The following is a 17997-nucleotide window of genomic DNA, read 5'->3' as shown; positions in this document are numbered from 1 at the left end:
GGGGAAGTAAAACTCAAATTTCGAATTTCCTGTTGCTTTTTACTAAAACATAAGGTTTCTACAGCTTATTTCCTTTGAATTCCCCTGTCTACCTTTATGGTCCCAGCCATCAAACAGGGCAAATGTCTAAGAGTTTAGGGTCCTAAAATACCTCATTATTATTTCATTACTATCTCTGAAGCCTTTAACACTTTGTTAGGGTAAGGAATGGGGCCCACATCTCATCACCCATTTATGCCATTGCATTACTGCACATGGTAGAGTTGGGGAGACTCTTTACAAGATTCTCTATATACTATGTATCTAATCATGCACAGGTTTAAAGAACGGTTTTCTTGGCTTTGATACCCACAATGATTTATATTTTTCATATTATTGTATTTCTGTAGACAGCCATTTTATTGGGGTTTTAAGGACATGCACTTTTTGTCCGGTACATCTATTTTTTGAGTACCACCTTGGTCCTAGAGGAACATTGTTTCATTTCACTGTGTACTGTACAAACGTATAATGAGATGATGTTTCCAATCATGACTGAGGTCTGTTGGTCAGGAAGTCCAGAATCCAACTGCAGAGGGAGGTGTTCAGTCCAAGCAGGCTCAGCTTTTCTATCAGATGCTGAGGAATGATAGTGTTGAATGTTGAATGCTGAACTGAAGTCTATGAACAGCATTCGAACGTAGGTGTCTTTTTTGTCCAGATGGAGGGTTGTGGTTATTGCATCACAGCTGTATGTTGTGAAGGGTTAAACAATGCATTAAAATGACAATATCATAATAAAACATATACAGTAGTTAAATATAAGCAATAAATGCAATTACTTTAAAAATGAGAGTAGCAAACAGTGAGGATGCTGTGCATATTTGTGCTTTGCTTCATCTGGTTCTAGTCGCAGCTCTCCCGAGACTTCGGTAACTCACCCGAAGATTCCAGTAGTAAAAATAGTTACTCGTTTGTCTAGGATTAGTGTAATGCTTATTATGGCAAAGAGGAGTGACAAATGAGGTATAGTAAAGACATCTTGGCCTAGCCAGGTTTTAGTGGCGCATGGATTTTTTCGGGCCCAAAGTAAAACATTCGCTTTAGGCTTCATATTTTGTTGAGATGGCCCGCCCTGCATATAGTAAATACTTGGCTGCTATCTGTTAAGTAGTGACTTATCTTTAAAATCATGGGTAACATTTATACTGCAATCCTATTGGAAGTGTCTATTTGTTTGGAGTACATTCTTCTTCTGTGCAGCTATTTACTGTAGTTAAATGACTTTGCAAGATTTTCCTGCAAGAAAAAGTCTCAGGTGCAGCAAAGTAATGGCAGCCACACCCGTGCCACAGCCACTAAGGTTTGAAGAGAGTTCACGTGCTTGTTTACATAAGAAAACCACATCCTGGAACCAAACCTGGCAGGCAATACTGTGAGATTATACAGGCTAGCACTGAGAAACCAAGGACGTCACAATTAGGTCAGTTGTAAGGTTAGAACTTTGCTTTAAATACCTGCTTATTAAGCCAATCTCATTTTATCAGCCAGGATTAATACAACAGCTTCTTTATCCAGTTCTAGAGATCTTTTTGACTACTATGCCTGTAGCTATTATTATTGTCATGTATTCATTTTATGAAATAAACTTGCCTGAAAAACTATAGATAAAAATGTTTTAAATAATATTTCACGTATTTTTACAAAGAACTCATAGCAAACAGGAAAGTTTTGCTTACCACTAAACATTTCTAATAAGCTCATGCTTTAAGGTGGCCATACACTATAAGATCTGCTTGTTTGGCAACCTCGATCTTTCCCCGATATGCCTACCAAAGGCAGGGCGACATTGGGCTAATCCGATCGTTCGGCCCTAGGGCCAAACAATTGGATTACAACTAAGGCAATAGATTGGACGATGACCTCATCAACCAGCTGATGCGGTGCTCGATCGCAAGCGAAGAACAAACCTACTCAATCTATATCTGGCTGATTTTTGGCCAGATATAGATCGGGGAGGCGCATCGGAATGCCCCATACACGGGCAGATAAGATGCTGAATTGGTCTAAAGGAGTGGTATCGGCATCTTAAATCTGCCCGTGTATGGCCACCTTTACGTTGTAAGGTTGGGCCACCTTTACTTTTGTATTGGCTAATTCTATAATAATTCTATATATTCAATGTACGCACCCATTTATTGTACAGGGCTGTAAAATATGTTGGTGCAATTTTCTCTTTAATTCCTTCTCAGCTATGTGTGCAGAAAAATTATTTTGTGCGCACATTTTAAACTTGTGTGCTCATTTTTAATAACTGTGTGCTCAGGTTAGAATAAATGCAACATTTTGTGTTTTCGCACAAATTTCTTTGTGCGCACCACATTTTGTTGTTTTGAGACCTGGCCTCAAAATTTGTGTGCGCACACAGAAGCGAACAGCTTAGAGGGAACATTGTGTTGATGCTATATAAAAATATTACTACTGCTCATAATAACCATGAGATGGAGGTGCAACCATACAATTTAGAAGGACAAAGACAAGAGAATTTCAGCATTTACCTATACCAATATTTTAAGGATATTAAGACATTTTGTGCAAAAGCTACTGAAAATGCCCCCTCCCTTTAAATCTGCCTCTCGTGCCTCATTACAGCTTTCAAATGGGGGTCTGACCCCTTTAGCCAAAAACTATTGCCCTGTAGAGATACAATTGTATTGTTACTTATTAAATATTACCCCTATTCATGTTCCAGTTTGTCATTTAAACCACTGTCTGGTTATTGTGTAAACTGCTGCTGAATTAATATCACTGTCTATTGCATACTAAATGTTAACTTTAATGAGAACTAGCCTTTTAATTAATCTGATGTTTTCCATTGTCTAAATGTAATTTATGGAACCTTGGTTTTCTTAATCTGATATTGTAAAGGAGGAGGTATTCAAGCAGGGCCTGAACTAGGGGTAGACAGAAGAGGCACAATGGGGGGGCAGGCATGTACCTCTTGTTTCACCTAGCCCTGGTCTGGGCCCTTATTTCCCCACCACCACTTGTTTCCGCCATGCCATTGTCTATGTTCCTACCCCTCTGTGCCTCGTCACAGCACGCACGGGGGAGGAGTGGCCTAACAGTTTGCCTTCAATATTTTGGAAATACATTTTTTCAAAAGACTAATGCCCCTATTAAGGATACCAAAGTGCTTTACAAAACATGACCTCCATCAACAGGCAGACTAATATGGCTGTGTGTTTTTCTTGCATGATGCAAGTTAGTGGCAGTAGTACCACCGCATTTGCCATACTTTTAGTATACTTCTAATTTGGTTTGATGGTGTATAATGGAATTGTTTATGTCCTCTCCCTGCACATGTGCATAGCTCTATAATTAGCAACATTATAATGACAACAGTGTCAATATAATGCACAACTTATACAGTTATCCCACTAGGAATTTTGAAAATGATCATAGAGCAAGATTTTCACAGCAGCCCTACATTTGGACATAACTCTCTTTATTTTATATTAACTCTCAGCTAAACAGTGTCTATCAAAACCATTCCAAGAACCAATTCTTTAACAAGATGTTAAAACCGTTCACAGTCCCTAGGCCTCCTAGAATTATGAACCATGAGATGTTGGTTTTAGGTACAAATAAACCCTTGATTCTACTCATTTCTTAATCTAACCCATTCTGTTATAAATCGCCCAACAAACTTTAAACATAAACCATATATATTTTTAGGGGACAGTTCTCCAAAATGACGTACAAACCTTTGCCCTTTGATGATAGTCAACCAAAGGTGTAGAATGAAAAATGTTTTCTCATCTGTAGGACCTGAAGATAACAAACACCAGTGGCGCGAGATTTGAAGGGGATGCCATTTTGTTTCATGCCAGCATTTACTGCAGAAAGCTCACCTCTGTTGATATAAGCTGGACTGCAGCAACTGACAAAGGAGTTATTGCTGTTATAGAGTCCAGTCCACAGTAAGTACTGAAAAGCTAACAAACAATGTAGAAAATAAACCAATGTTGTAATATTTTCAAAACGTGTTCTAGAACAGAAAATGATTTGCTCATTTGACTTAGTATTTGCTCTACAGTAACAATTACACAAGAGCCTGACCATTATTTTCATGATACAGAGACAAGCCAGGGGGTTTAGTTCAGTTCAAGTCTGATTAAGGTCTCGTTAGGCAGGGATGAGATAAGTGCTAAGAATATGCAAGTTTACGCATGAATTGTAATTTTATATGTTATCTGAAATGGCAATATGCCTTTATTATACCTGCAGAGTGCAAAATCTGTCTGTGAATGGCTGTAAGATTACAGATCATACGATCACTGCCCTGGTGAAGAAGCATTCAAGAAGGTATGGATGGTGATCATTTTAATCCTAATTTTTTTTCCCCTTTCATGTTCATTAAGAAGCACAACAACATTTGTAATTTTAATCCCTTTTAATTTTAATTTACTTCTTAATGTAATTAAGTATAAATAATTGTATAAACATTGCATAATTGGATAGGCATTAAGGACCTTAGATTTATTTGTTTTGTAGGCTTGTTACCCATTGTAAGCACACTGTAATAGCTTAGTGTTTAGTGAGATAATGGCTCATAGTATTGCAGTACAGTAAAGTTAGGAATCTTTCACTTCTAAGGGATCAATTTGTATATTTTACATAGCCATATGTGCTGATAATGCTTAAGTAGAAAGATACAAACTTATACATACAAGCTGTTAAACTTCGATTAATATATGTGTGTTTTTTTAACATTTATTCACATCACCTGTTTCCATGTATGCACAGATGAATAGCACCAATTAAGGATTTAATACAGGATTAAAACTAAACATATAGTACCCTTCTAATTTTAAACATAATTGTTTAAGGCTGTAAAGGGCACCTGCTGTAAAGGACACCTGCTGTTCCTAATGGTTTCACTCAATGCAATTTTTGTTCAATTTTTTATCAAACAACATATTGCCCCTTCCATAATACAATGTAAATTACACAGTTTTTTTACAAATTATTTTCATTTGTATTACAAATAGAATTTACAATCTCTTTGTTTTGTTTACCGTACAAATGACATTGACATATCCAGGATCATTAACAGTTCAGCTTGCACAGCTAGCTTACTGAAGAGAAAAAAAGGAAAGAAAATACACGCAAAAGAGAAAAAAGAAGGAAAGATAAGAAAGGCCCAAAACAGTTGTTAACAATATAATAACAAATAAATATGTAATTGCATCCATGGGACAGTACATTTTAAGCACCAGTTACGCAGATTGATAAACATTCGGGCATCAAGGCAATCTAGGAATTGTCAGGCATGTTGGATGGTACACTATTCCAGCGCTATTCCAAGCAGCTTATTTAAATGAAAAGCATTATAAGTGTTTTATGTCCATACACAATTTTACAAAGATAGGCTAATTAAGGCTTTCTAAAATTGTGTATGGACATAGTAAACTCATAATGCTTTTAATTTAATTAAGCTGCTTGTGACATTATAATCAGGTCCAGAATTGTACCAGCCCGTATCCTGTGTGTCCACCATCTGATCATAACCTTTTGGAACGTTTCCTGCATGAATGCTAGCAGAGCATTTAACCATATCATGGAACATATCAAACCAGGTGTTTACCTCTAGGCATAAATGTAGATCTTCAGAGAAATAGCTCCTTTATATGGAAGGGGGTGTAAACAAAAGACAGTGAGTGAGGACAGAAACTGAGGTGGAGAGCTTAAGGCCTTGGACACATACCTTTGCGGTACCAGGTGCTGTACTGAAGGACCCACGCCTGTTACAGGGCCGTTAAAGACGGACATTTTATGGAGTTCACTGAAATGGACTGAATTTTATATTTTTATATTTTTGACCATCATGGGTTAAGTAAATAGCACTGATTTTTTATGGTGTCACAGGAAGAGGGAGTGGCCTTTTTTACCACACCCCCTCCTCATACTTTAAATATGGATGTGGGAATTGTAACACTAGGCTTGATAAACGGCCCGGGCGGCCCGAAACGTTGCCCTGTTTGAAATAATTTGATGCAATAATATACACGTTTATTCATATCTACGGTGTGCTGCTGATATCTGCTCTGAGTGAGTGAGGACAGGTCACGCAGTTTATTGTTCGTTATTGATAAGAGAAAAGCATAGTTCTGCATCATTGGCCATGCCCAATTACACTCTATTTTTAAATGGTTTTGGCTTCACTCGAATACTGTGTGCCTTGCACCCCAATACTGAGGGTGATACCTGACGTGTGCCTAATGTAGCTCATGGAACTAACTTAGAGGCAGCTTTATGAAATATCAGATCAGATATCCAGAGAGTTTCTCAGCATTTGATATGTTTTCTGTATATTTACACTTTTGCTTTGGGCAGTCAAACAAATTTGAACTACTGCCACTCTTTACTCGCTTGTATGGGATTCTTATGTAACATATTTATCAAGGCAATCTCTCACTTTCAGCCTATGATGAATATGTCCCTAAAATCCCAAACAAGTGAACAGAGAGCAGGGACATTTCAATAAGACAGACTGTGGTGAGTTCCATTTTTTCTCATAAATATGCCCTGTTGAATGAATGTTACCGACTTGGCAAGCCTGCACTTCTATAAAAGTTCATTATTATTAGCATTGCTGGACTATAATTACATAATTATGCAGGTATAGTTTTAATAGCTTAGTAGCTATAGCCATAGTTTCTTTAAAATAACAGAATATTAAAAAAAACATTTCCAATACAATTTTTACTGTAAACAGATCAAATATATATATATTTAAAATGTTTTTATTTGTCCCACAGTAAATGATTACATGTCAAAATAAGCATGTTAATAATATAATAAAGCTTTTTGCTCTGGGTCCAGTCTGCACTTCAACTTCCCGGCTGATAAACAATATTTTTAGTTTTTAAATCAGAAGCAAATATATGTACAAATAATTTCCATCTTCAACATGCTTAGCAGTTCTATACTCTGGAATGGTACAATGTTATTGCTTATATGAGCAAGCCTGTGATTTTAGGATTAACAGGTGGCAGATTGAAGCTAAGCATGTTTGAAAACCATGAGGTACATGTTTTGTTGTGTTTTGCTCATACCCAATGGAATGCTGAAATCTGATGGGGTATCACAAAGGGGCATGATATATACAGGCCCATTGCATATGGGGGAGGCAGATATTTTTTGCACTAAAGCAGTTGACCTCTTCTTGACTGATAATTTTGTCTCCACTGGGCCAGGAGAGCAGCCCATGTGTACCCATTTCCACTACTTCTGTTTCCCTAGGTCTGTTGCATCACCCCAGCAACCTTATTGGTTGGGTAGGGTCAGCCATTCAGGACTGACTCTGCCCTATAACAGCCCAACCCTCCTTACAGTTAGAGGCTGAGCATTGTCTTTGTTCTGAACACTGTGGTCTAACCCTAGCTCTTCTGCTTTGTCCTGTTCTGGCTCTATTTCTGCTGGTTCTTCTGTTCTTTGCACCTGCTCCAGCTCTAGTCCTGCACCCTGACCTGTCCTTGTTCCTCTTTTGTTTCCTGCATCCTAATCCAGTCCAAATCCTGTCTCTGATCCAGTCCTGTCCTCTTGCCAGCACACATCCAGCTCCTGCCCTTTCTCTACGCCCACTCCCTCCTGCTTCACTCTGTTCCAGATTCTGCCTCTTCACCCTTGCTGTCCCACTCCATTCCTCTACCTGCTCTGTTCCAGTCCCCTTCCAGATTCTGCACTTTGCCCGCACCATCCTGCTCCAGTCCTCCACCTGCTCCATTCCAGTCTTATTATCTTCAACCACTCCATCCTTATTTAGCCTGGCCCTAACTTGACACCCTTGTCATCCTGTCCTTTTATCTCCTTTGTGTGTCTGTGTGCATCATAGCAGCTCCTCGCCTGCTCCCTTCCCTTTGGAAAACCCTTACATTTTGCATTTGATAACATGTCCAAACACAAAAGGAACAAGGCCACAAACAATAAAACAAATGGACAAGCATTCATCTTTATATATAAGATAAATTATGTTATTGTTGCTTGCTTTATGGCCACCATTTTGCTGAATGCTAAAAACAAACATTTATATGTTTTTTTGCTGTATAAGATATTTCTGCCAGTCTTTTTGCCCTAATAGATGCATTGATTACTTGATGAATTGTGCTGTGGTAAAGTACTACTTTAAAAATCATGTCTGATTCATTGCTTAGTGTGTACCTCTTGTATTGTCCTTCTCAGAAAATTGACTGCACTGAAGACCACTAACAGATGTGCTGAAAAATTCTAGGGACATATTCTTAAATCTGGAAGAGTAGCATTATACTGTATCTGTAATCTGCTGGGATATGTAATTTGGCTGCCTTTCTGTTTGCTCTTACCTGTTAATACTCTTTTCCTCCAAAACTCACCAGTGTTCTTAGTTTATGCAGAAACTCATCATTTATCCGGTTTAAAGAAAATGTTTAAAACCCTCTCTAAATCTCCCTTCATGTTCAGTCACATAATATAAAAAATGACTGCTGCTCAGCATCATACCTTTGTAGCCCTAGGTGGCTATGCCATGAATCACCCATCAGGTACCATGTGAATTAGTTTCTGTGTAATAATAATTGGGAGGTCCCAGTAGTTTATATTAGATAACTACATCCAATTATCACAATGCAGTGACTATAACCATCTAGAACCATTATTAAATTTTCCATCTTAAAGGCAGTGGGGAAATTGCTGAAATTGTTTTTCCAGCTCGGAAAGTGAACGACCTGCAATTGCTTCTCTATTGACTTTTGAAACCACAACTATATTAACTTTCTCTAAAACTACAAAATTCATGAAATTAAAGGATCCAAAAAGAAAATTACTCTATATGATCCGAAAACAATACAAATACCTCTAAAACATCTAAAAATTTAAATTTTTTGTCCAATTCCAAGCTAAAAACCCCCCAAAAACCTCTAAAATTCCTAACTGATTTAAAACTGTCCAATAAGCTCTTTCTCTAAAACTACAAATGTCATGACATTAAAAGATCCAAAAAGAAAATTACTCTAAATGATCCGAAAAAAATACAAATACTGCTAAAACCTCTGAAAATTTTAATTTTTCAGACAATTCCAAGCTAAAAAACCCCCCAAAAACCTCTAAAATTCCGAAATGATTTAAAACTGTCCAATAGGCTCCCATTGACTTCTATAGGACCTCAACAACTTTTACCCAGGGAAGTTTGTATTAGAGGTTTTCATGGTTTTTACACTTAATAAATCTTACATTTTTAGAGCTTTTTTTTTTTTAAAAAAAATGGGAAAATGGTAAAAAATCGATATTCCATTGTTAGTAATTGGGCCCCTTATAAATGTGTCCTTTATAATTTATGAAGCCTGTGATTCTATAAAAAAAAAGAAATATGGGTAAGCAGCATGGTGCAATGGTTAATGCTGCTGCTTTGGAGTCCTGAGTTCAGTACTGGACTGAAGTTGTTATGTTTGCTGTCTATCAGGGTTTTCACTCTAATTTCCTCCCACATCCCAAAAACACACAGACAAGTTAATTGCTCAAGATGAAATCAACCCTAATGCCTTGTGTGAATAAGAATGACTACTTAGATCAGGAATCCCCAACCTTTTCAAGACGTGAGCAACATTCAGAACATGCATGAAAAATATTCTTGGGCTGCCAAATATGTGCTGTGATTGGCCATTTGGTAGCCCCTATGTGGATTGTCAACCTACATTGAAGCTCTGTTTGGCAGTGCACCTGGTTTTTATACAACCAAAGCTTGCCCCCAAGCCTGGAATTCAAAAATAAGCACCTTCTTTGAGGCCACTGGGAGCAACATCCAAGGAGTTGGAGAGCAACATGTTACTCATGAGCTACTGGTTGAGGTTCACTGATTTAGATTGTAAGCTCTGTTAAATGATGAATAAAGTGTGTTTGCGCTATATGAAAGATTATAACATAAGCGACACTAAACAACAAAAGCATATTTGCCATGTTTAGAATGTGAAACTAAATGTTTTGACTGTGCTGGAGCTCAGGTGGTTTTTATGCTGCCAGTTATATTGAATATTGTTCTGATAAGGAAAATAGTCAGCATTGCCAACTTTCTTCACGTGACATTTACATTCCGCTACTAATACATTTTTCTTTCTTAACAGCCTTGTTAAATTAGAAGTATTTGGTTGCCATGCTGTCACTGCAAGATGCTTGTGCACCGTGGTCACTGAATGTGTATATCTGCAGTGCTTGAACATTGGCAGATTACCAAAAGTCACTGATGTATGTCTAGCAAAGATAGCATCAAACCTCAACAGACTGACTATGCTCAATGTGACAGGGCTTAATGTGGTAAGGATTGTAACCAATTTCTACAATAATTGTGCTCTTTGGCTCACACAATAGAACATAGTAAAAAATAAGCCATGCCATTCATCTCATTTTTTTATACTACCCAACTATTTTAATGCTTACCAAATGTCGCCCAGCGACAAATCTTCTCTACTATGGGCAAATAATTTCTTCGAAATGCCTTCCCGCTGGCAAGAATACGAATTGTCGGCAGGGTGGCATGAGTTTCCTTGCTGGACGACTAATCTACCCGTGTGCCACCACCCTAAGAGATTATCTGTCATACACCACAACAAGTACTTTTTGATTTACTACTGTGCTTCAAGATTCCCTTATCATACAAATTGTGTACATGCTACCTCTAATGCTTGTGGTCTCTACCATAAAACCACTGTACATGGTGCTAGGCAATATTATACTTTTGTAACTAAATATCTGAAAAGCTGCAAGAGTATTAAAATCCTTCTGCCCTTGATTGTAGTAGTAGTAGGCAAGCTCTCTTAGCTTCTATAAATTCCGCTCATTCCAATCATGTCAGACATCTAAACTTTTTCATGTCTTAGCTTTAACAGTAAACCATCTAAATGAATAGATATCTCTCGTCAGTTTAAGTGTCTTCTGCTGACATGTAATATTTGCATTGTGCTATTCCATATTTTCTCTCACTTCTATGATAATACATACTCAGAACTCATTAAGTGGGTTATACATGCCTTAGTTTTTTCATCACTATGTCTAAAGAGTCACTTATATAATATGCATTAAACATTAGTTTGTAGGTTATTCAGTTGACCATTATCTTTATCGTTGATATTGAGACTCAAATCTCAAAATAATTACTGTCGCTTTTCTTTTGTAAGGCTCCTAGTTAAGCAAAAATGTATATCCACTTAGAATGAACAGGACAATTTGCAAACTTGTCTGTAAAGCATGACTGAAAAATAAAATTATAAATAATACATTTTGATGTTATGTGGCCTGTTACAGTGTATTATCCAATGCTCTAGTGACTTCATCACCTTAGAAACAATCAGAATTCTGTAATGGCCTTATTAGAGCTTCCTCTACATAAAACATATAAATATGTACTTTTAAGATTCCAGAATAATTAGGGAATCAGGTATTAATAGTCGAATGATTAGGGAATCAGGTAATAATTAAATACCAGTCTTAAGGCAATGGTGCAAGGGGAGATTTTGAAACTATGCTTATCTTGTGATCTGAAGCTTGGAAAAGGGGTCCAAATAATCCCTCCTACCTATAGTAGCTGCCCACAAGCACTAGTATAGTAGCTTGTCAGGCAATTGTAGGAAATGTATCTCCACCTGACAATCAGCTGCACCAAAGCTTGCTGGTAACTATAATAAAAGTGAATGAGGGATGATGATAGAGTACTTATTCCCTTTGTGAATTACTGCTGGGTAAAAACTCATCATTATTCATTTATAATACACAAAAGCCATGAATATCCTGTAAATTATATCCTTATAAACGGTGAGTTCTGATGTCATCAGTTATAAACGGTGAGTTCTGATGTCATTTCTGTCACATGACTCACTGAAACGTGTGTATTATAATAAATAAAGTACCCCCAGTTGTAAAATATGAGGATATTAGAAGTTACCTCGGAGTTCCATGACCTGTATAAAAACACTCGGCCTTCGGCCTCGTGTTTTTATATGGTCATGAAACTCCTCGGTTACTTATAATATCCTTATATTTTACAAGAGGGGGTACTTTATTCACTATATATTATATTAATATATAACCAAAAGAGGTCTTACACATATTGTTCATTATACACAGAAACCAGTTTTTCTTTTTTGTACGTTTTAATATACTGTACCATGTGAGAAGGTGACATGGAATAACTGTATATTAGACTATCTTGTATAATGTTTTCTGTCATTTTCATTAACCCAAAAAAATTCTTCAGCCTGATAAATTGGTAACACTTGCAGTGCATCTAACTCTCTCTGTCATCTCTAAACCTTTTTAATTCTAATAATTATTATTAATAAAAGAAACAGTGAAGCTTTAGTAACCCATCGATTTGCTTATTCATTCTAGGTAAGAGACCGGTCAGTTCACCATATTGTAAAACAGTGTTTAAAGCTTGAAAATCTCACTCTTAGTTCATGCTCTCAAGTAACAGATGTCAGCTTGGTTGAAATTAGCACTTACCTTCCAACCATCAAGTAAGTGTATGATGCAGTACAAGCATGGGGTTTCTGCATAAGGGAATTTAAAACAACCAATGCTGTGTTTTCTACATTATACAGAATCAGAAATATAGAGAGTTCTCTTCTACTGAATATTTATATGTTTCTGACTATGGTTTTACATATAAGTTGCTATGAGCTTACTAACTGACCCAAACTGATAGAGACACTAGCCCTATTTTGTAAGTTGAAGATCTTCTTTGGGCTGCTTTTTTGGATTTAGCTCAATGTGTGTATGTGATGTATCTTTTTGTTCCCAGGGTAACCATTTGGGGGGGGCAGGCAGAAGTACTGCAGGGGGCCCAGTTCAAATGGGTAGGGTTGCCACCTAATCAGTATTTCACTAGACAAGCAAGTAAAATACCAGCCAAAGCCAAGGCTGGTATTACAAATTTACCTGCAGTGTACTTGCTGGTAAGCCATAACTGGTCTGGTGCTGGCCCTACTCACAAAACTGCTTCTGATGTAACCACTGACATAAAATCTTCCCTTTACATAAAGTCTCCACCCAGGAGAAAAGTATTGTTGCCCACTGCAACCAATCAGATCTTTGCTTTTGTTTTCTAACTTCTAGTTGACTGTTGAAATCTAATTGCTGATTTGTTCCTATGGGCAATATCACCATGGTTTTTTCCTCCAATGATAAATAGTGATGGTAGGGTGGGGCAGATCTCTGAAAAAAAATCCTAAGAACTGTAGTGTTCAGTTACAAATATATGTTAACAGAAGGTGAACTTTTCTAGGTGCTGAATTAAAAGAAGAAAATAAACATTGGTGAACACAGTCAAATAAAATCAGAATTACCTAGAATTAATCATGTTGTTTACTCTACTAATAACAACTGCTGTACAGATTAACAGTGATTTGAACTCTGTAATCCTGAAGGATTCAAAGTTGTAGGAATCTTTTTCAAATATATTTACAGTTTCCTGAGTGTCAGGAGAATTTTCCTGACAGTTAGGAAATGGTTTAACCTATTGACAGATGTATCAAAGCAGTTGAATGCATTCTTTTGTCAGAATGCTTTCGACTGTTTTGAGCTCTAACACCCCTCCAAATCTTTCATCTTGGAGCAGATTGCAAGGGGCGAATAACAATTCTAATTCAGCCATTTAGCTGTACTTCATTAATCAATATAGAGTGAACTTTAAATAAAAATATAGATCTTTAAATAAAATGATACTATTAGAAACAACAGCTTGCATTACCAGTTATCACAGATAAGAAAATTTTGTTTTTTAGAATAATGTTGTGTAAGTGTATCATTTTTAAATAAACTGCATGTAGTTTTTAAAGCAGAGGTCTTACAAATTTTGGGTTCATCAACATAGCACACAGGAAGGTTAACTGACTACTGATAAAATTGACAATAGTGTATGACTGTGTTAGTAATTTAGGGAGCTAGCACACGGCAGATTCCGGGAGATTTAGTCGCTTGACGACTAATCCCCTCTTCTGCGGGGCGACAATCTCCCTGAACTGCCTTCCCTCTGCCTTCCACCTGCTATAATGAGAAAATGCCAGCGCCAATGCACTAGCGGCGCTTCGATTTCTGAAGTCACCTGAAGTTGCCTCATTATAGCAGGGGGAAGGCAGTTCGGGGAGATTGTCGCCCCTCAGAAGAGGAAATCTCCCCGAATATGCCCGTGTGCTAAAGCCCTTAAACTGTAACCTGCACTAAGGCAGGGAGTGATATGAATGATAAACAAGCGCTATAAGGAAAAGATAAAAACTAAAATTTACTGTCCTATATCCAATGCAATAAATAAGCTTTCATCCTTAAATTTCACTCTTAATTGACCTTCAGTATGGACACTCCTTGCACTGCTTTAACCCCCAAGGGTGGGCGAGCTTTACAGTTTGGGATCAACTAGTTTAAAGTGGCCCTGCATCCTATATATAAGTGGCAGCATTTTAAAGTACACAGAGAATTGCCTACATGTTATAATCATTCCCTGATAACAGTAATGGTCAAGTCCCATATGCCTGGATAGCTATGCCCCCCCCAACCTACCCAATGGTGCCTGTGCTTAAAGGCACACACGTTGCATGGCTGATCAGGTCCCCTGATTTAACTAAGGTCTCGGTTCGCTAGCTGATTAAGAGTGTGAGGTTCTACCTGTGAACTCATTCAACCTGTGCTGTGTTAGATGATATTTTGTTTCTATGAAAACTGCTGATAACACTAAAAAAAATGGTTAACTTAACATGTTACCAAATTTGTTTTAGCTTTAATGGTGTCACTTATATGTGTCAGGGTCAATATAAGGAAACAATAGTTTTAAACATACATTAATAATAATGTCATTGTGAATTGATAAGGCTTTGAGCATCTAACAACTGCAATAAGAGGTAGGATAAAATTGAATCAAGTTGAACATCCATGGAATTTTCATTATTTTTCTTTCTGCAGATATCTTGATGTAAGCGGTTGCAAAAAGGTATCGGATATTGGCATTCAAGCGTTGGCTAGAAGCTGCAAACAAATTTGCCATTTGGATCTTAGTTCTACAGGGACAGGAAAGAGAGGGTGAGCTTATTTATTCTTTTCATATAAAAATATGTTCTGAAGCCCAATAACCAATACAAATGTTGCTTTTACTGGAAACAGGTTTCATATATTTACAAATACAGCCTGCAAAAATGTTCTCTTGAATATTTGGCCAGAATTACCATACTATATTAGAGACACATTTTTGTATGTTGTATAACATTTGCATACAAATTAAAGCATGCATTATATTTTGCAATTGGATATGGAGAAACCCTTGAAAAATAAATGTAGCTCCAGTTAAACAACCTGATGTTACAGAATAGTTTACTGCTGATGACTGGTATAGGGAGGAATAGTGTATGAAAGTCACTTTCCAGGCATATAACAAATAAGCCACGCCCTTCGCCTAAGCTAAACACTCCTCCCCAGCTGATGTGGTCTGTACACTTTAGCATTGGGTAGAGCTGCCTGGATGATTTGCATTGCCTATTTTACTCCACTGCCCACTGCATTTAGAGTAGTGTATCACCCAATTACACATTGGGATTCAATTTTCCTGTTGCTCATTTTACATTGTAGAGAAATAAAAAAATAATACCATTTATAACTGACTGCTGATTGCATATTTTCTACTTAGTGAAACATTAGAGCACAGGGGAAGGACTGGAACACTGGGAGCCCACTGGGGCTGCAAAACCCAGGGCCCTGCTGGCAGCCATAGAGGCCCCTTCACACCTTGTGGTGGACCTGCTTTACTTTAGGGGGTGGCTGATCAGGGGAGCGGGTCTGGGCCGGCCCTATTAGGTCCGACCCTGTTATGGCTTATTTACAAGCACAAGTGCATTGTGCAAAGCAAAATTTCTTGTGCAAGCTGTAATACTTTTTACCCACAATGCAGCCTTTCCCCCCATAATTCCCTGCATAAGTATCGCTGAAAATCTTTGCAGTCAAGATATAGTAATTTCCAGCATTTTCCATCCAAAAGATGTCAATGTAATTCTTTAGGAGCAATGGTGCTCCAACTATTCAAATGATGTCTGAATGTAATTCTTTAGGAGCAAGTACCGACCATTTTTGATGTGGGCTGCTGAGGAAACCCTGAAGATACAAAAACTCTTAAGAAATGGAGAATATTGGCACAACAACCTCAGCACGACCACAAACTGTGGTCGTGATTCATAAATAAGCCCCATTAGCTAGTAGTGTTTTATTGCCATTAGATCTGTCTAAATTTTAACTGTTCATTGAAATAAAAGGTTCAGTGAGGTTTAGCTTTAGCATGCGTTTCTCCCTTTTCCTGTGTTGCAGGTGTGGTTTCTGAATTATCTCCTCGAATTATGTTTTAATGCTAATTAGTTGATTAAGCCTTTTGAAAAGAAGAAAGCATCTTGACAGAGGCAACATGCGTCACAGTATTCCTTGATAACAGCATTACTGGCAGCCGTTGTAATGTAGGAGTTGTATTTTCTTTTTTCATCCCCACTCCATCATTTCAGGAGCTACGAGTGCACTAATTAAAATACAGAGACGAGAAAAAGAGCACAAGAGCTTTTCAAAACATTTTCAATTTTCATTTATGAATTGCACTACATTAATATTCTAGATTGTGTAAGCAGCTCTGCCATGGAAACTAAGGTCTTTGCCTTCTACACAGAATAATTTAATCACAGGGGGAATAACAGCAACAACCATTAAGCAGTAGGTAGGAGACACTATTCCATATTAGAAGGCGTATCTCCTATGATCTTTGTCCCAGGCTTAAAAATATCTCAAGGCAAGAACTCCTGCAGTAATTCAAAAACAGGACTATCCTTTATGACATGTTAAAGGATTTGTTCACCTTTGAGTTCACTTTTAGTATATTATAGAATGGCTAATTCTAGGCAACTATTCAATTGGCCTTTATTTTTTATAGTTTATGAATTATTTGTCTTCTTCTTATGACATGGGGGTAACTGGTCCCATCTAAAACAAATACACCATAATACTCCACATTGATCTTTCCAGTTATCTTTGCATGTGTTCTGAATTGTGATCTCATGGGTGCTTCAGCTGTAATTGTAGCCACACATGTAAAGCATCAGTAACGGGAATACTAGATAATGAGTGCTCTATATAATTGTGCAATGCTTCTATACTTTATATGGTGTTGCCAGAAAATGTGCATAGCTAATAGGTGATTATGCAAAAGCAGAGACAGGAATTGTTCCTGTTTACATACTCTCATAGTATTATGCAACACCTCTAGGGAAATAGAATGATTTATACAGGGGAGCTGTGCAAATGAGGCAAGTTGAAAAAACGCCCCTCAGGTGACAGCTGAACCCCCTCCGGCACAGAAAAGGTAAGCACTGGGGGACAGCATTACAGGAGCAGCCTCAGGCACTTACCTTTCCTGCACCAGAGAGGGGTGGGGGTAGGGCCCCATCACTAGTGCAGAGAGTAAAATTGCTCTCTACTAGAAGAGTAGAAATGGCACTGAATTGATACTACAGATATGGGATCTGTTATCCGGAAACCCATTATCCAGAAAGTTCCGAATTACCGAAAGGCTATTTCCCATAGACTCCATTTAATTCAAATAATCCCAAATTTTTAAATCAATTTGCTTTTTCTCTGTAATAATAAAACTTGTACTTGATCCCAACTAAGATATAATTAATCCTTATTGGATGCAAACCCAGCCTATTGAGTTTATTTAATGTTTACATGATTTTCTAGTAGAATTAAGGTATGAAGATCCAAATTACAGAAAGATCCATTATCTAGAAAGCCCCAGGTCCCGAGCATTCTGGATAACAGGTCCCATACCTGCACTGCAAGTCTTATACAGAAAGCTCTTAATTATAGGAAGGCCATCTCCCACAGACTCCATTTTAATCAAATAAATGAATTCCATAATTAACATTTAGTTTTGACATTACAATGATATGTGGTACAATTTTGTACCTT

At 37.4% G+C, this 17997-nt stretch overlaps 1 protein-coding gene across 3 annotated transcripts in view; it reads left to right on the top strand.

The window, feature by feature from the left end:
* LOC108705424 overlaps positions 1–17997 on the top strand; it is a 47814-nt gene that overhangs the window by 22444 nt on the left and 7373 nt on the right. For all 3 annotated transcript variants that reach the window (XM_018242299.2, XM_018242298.2, XM_018242300.2), the window contains exons 8-12: positions 3808–3962; positions 4270–4347; positions 10140–10329; positions 12400–12527; positions 14965–15081. In XM_018242299.2, the coding sequence (XP_018097788.1) occupies positions 3808–3962; positions 4270–4347; positions 10140–10329; positions 12400–12527; positions 14965–15081 (668 nt within the window). The remainder of the gene's footprint in view (positions 1–3807; positions 3963–4269; positions 4348–10139; positions 10330–12399; positions 12528–14964; positions 15082–17997) is intronic.

Source organism: Xenopus laevis, chromosome 1L (genome assembly GCF_017654675.1).
Source record: "Xenopus laevis strain J_2021 chromosome 1L, Xenopus_laevis_v10.1, whole genome shotgun sequence".
Taxonomy (NCBI): domain Eukaryota; kingdom Metazoa; phylum Chordata; class Amphibia; order Anura; family Pipidae; genus Xenopus; species Xenopus laevis.
Note: the sequence above shows the minus strand (reverse complement) of the source record. Positions and strands in the feature narration are given on the sequence as shown.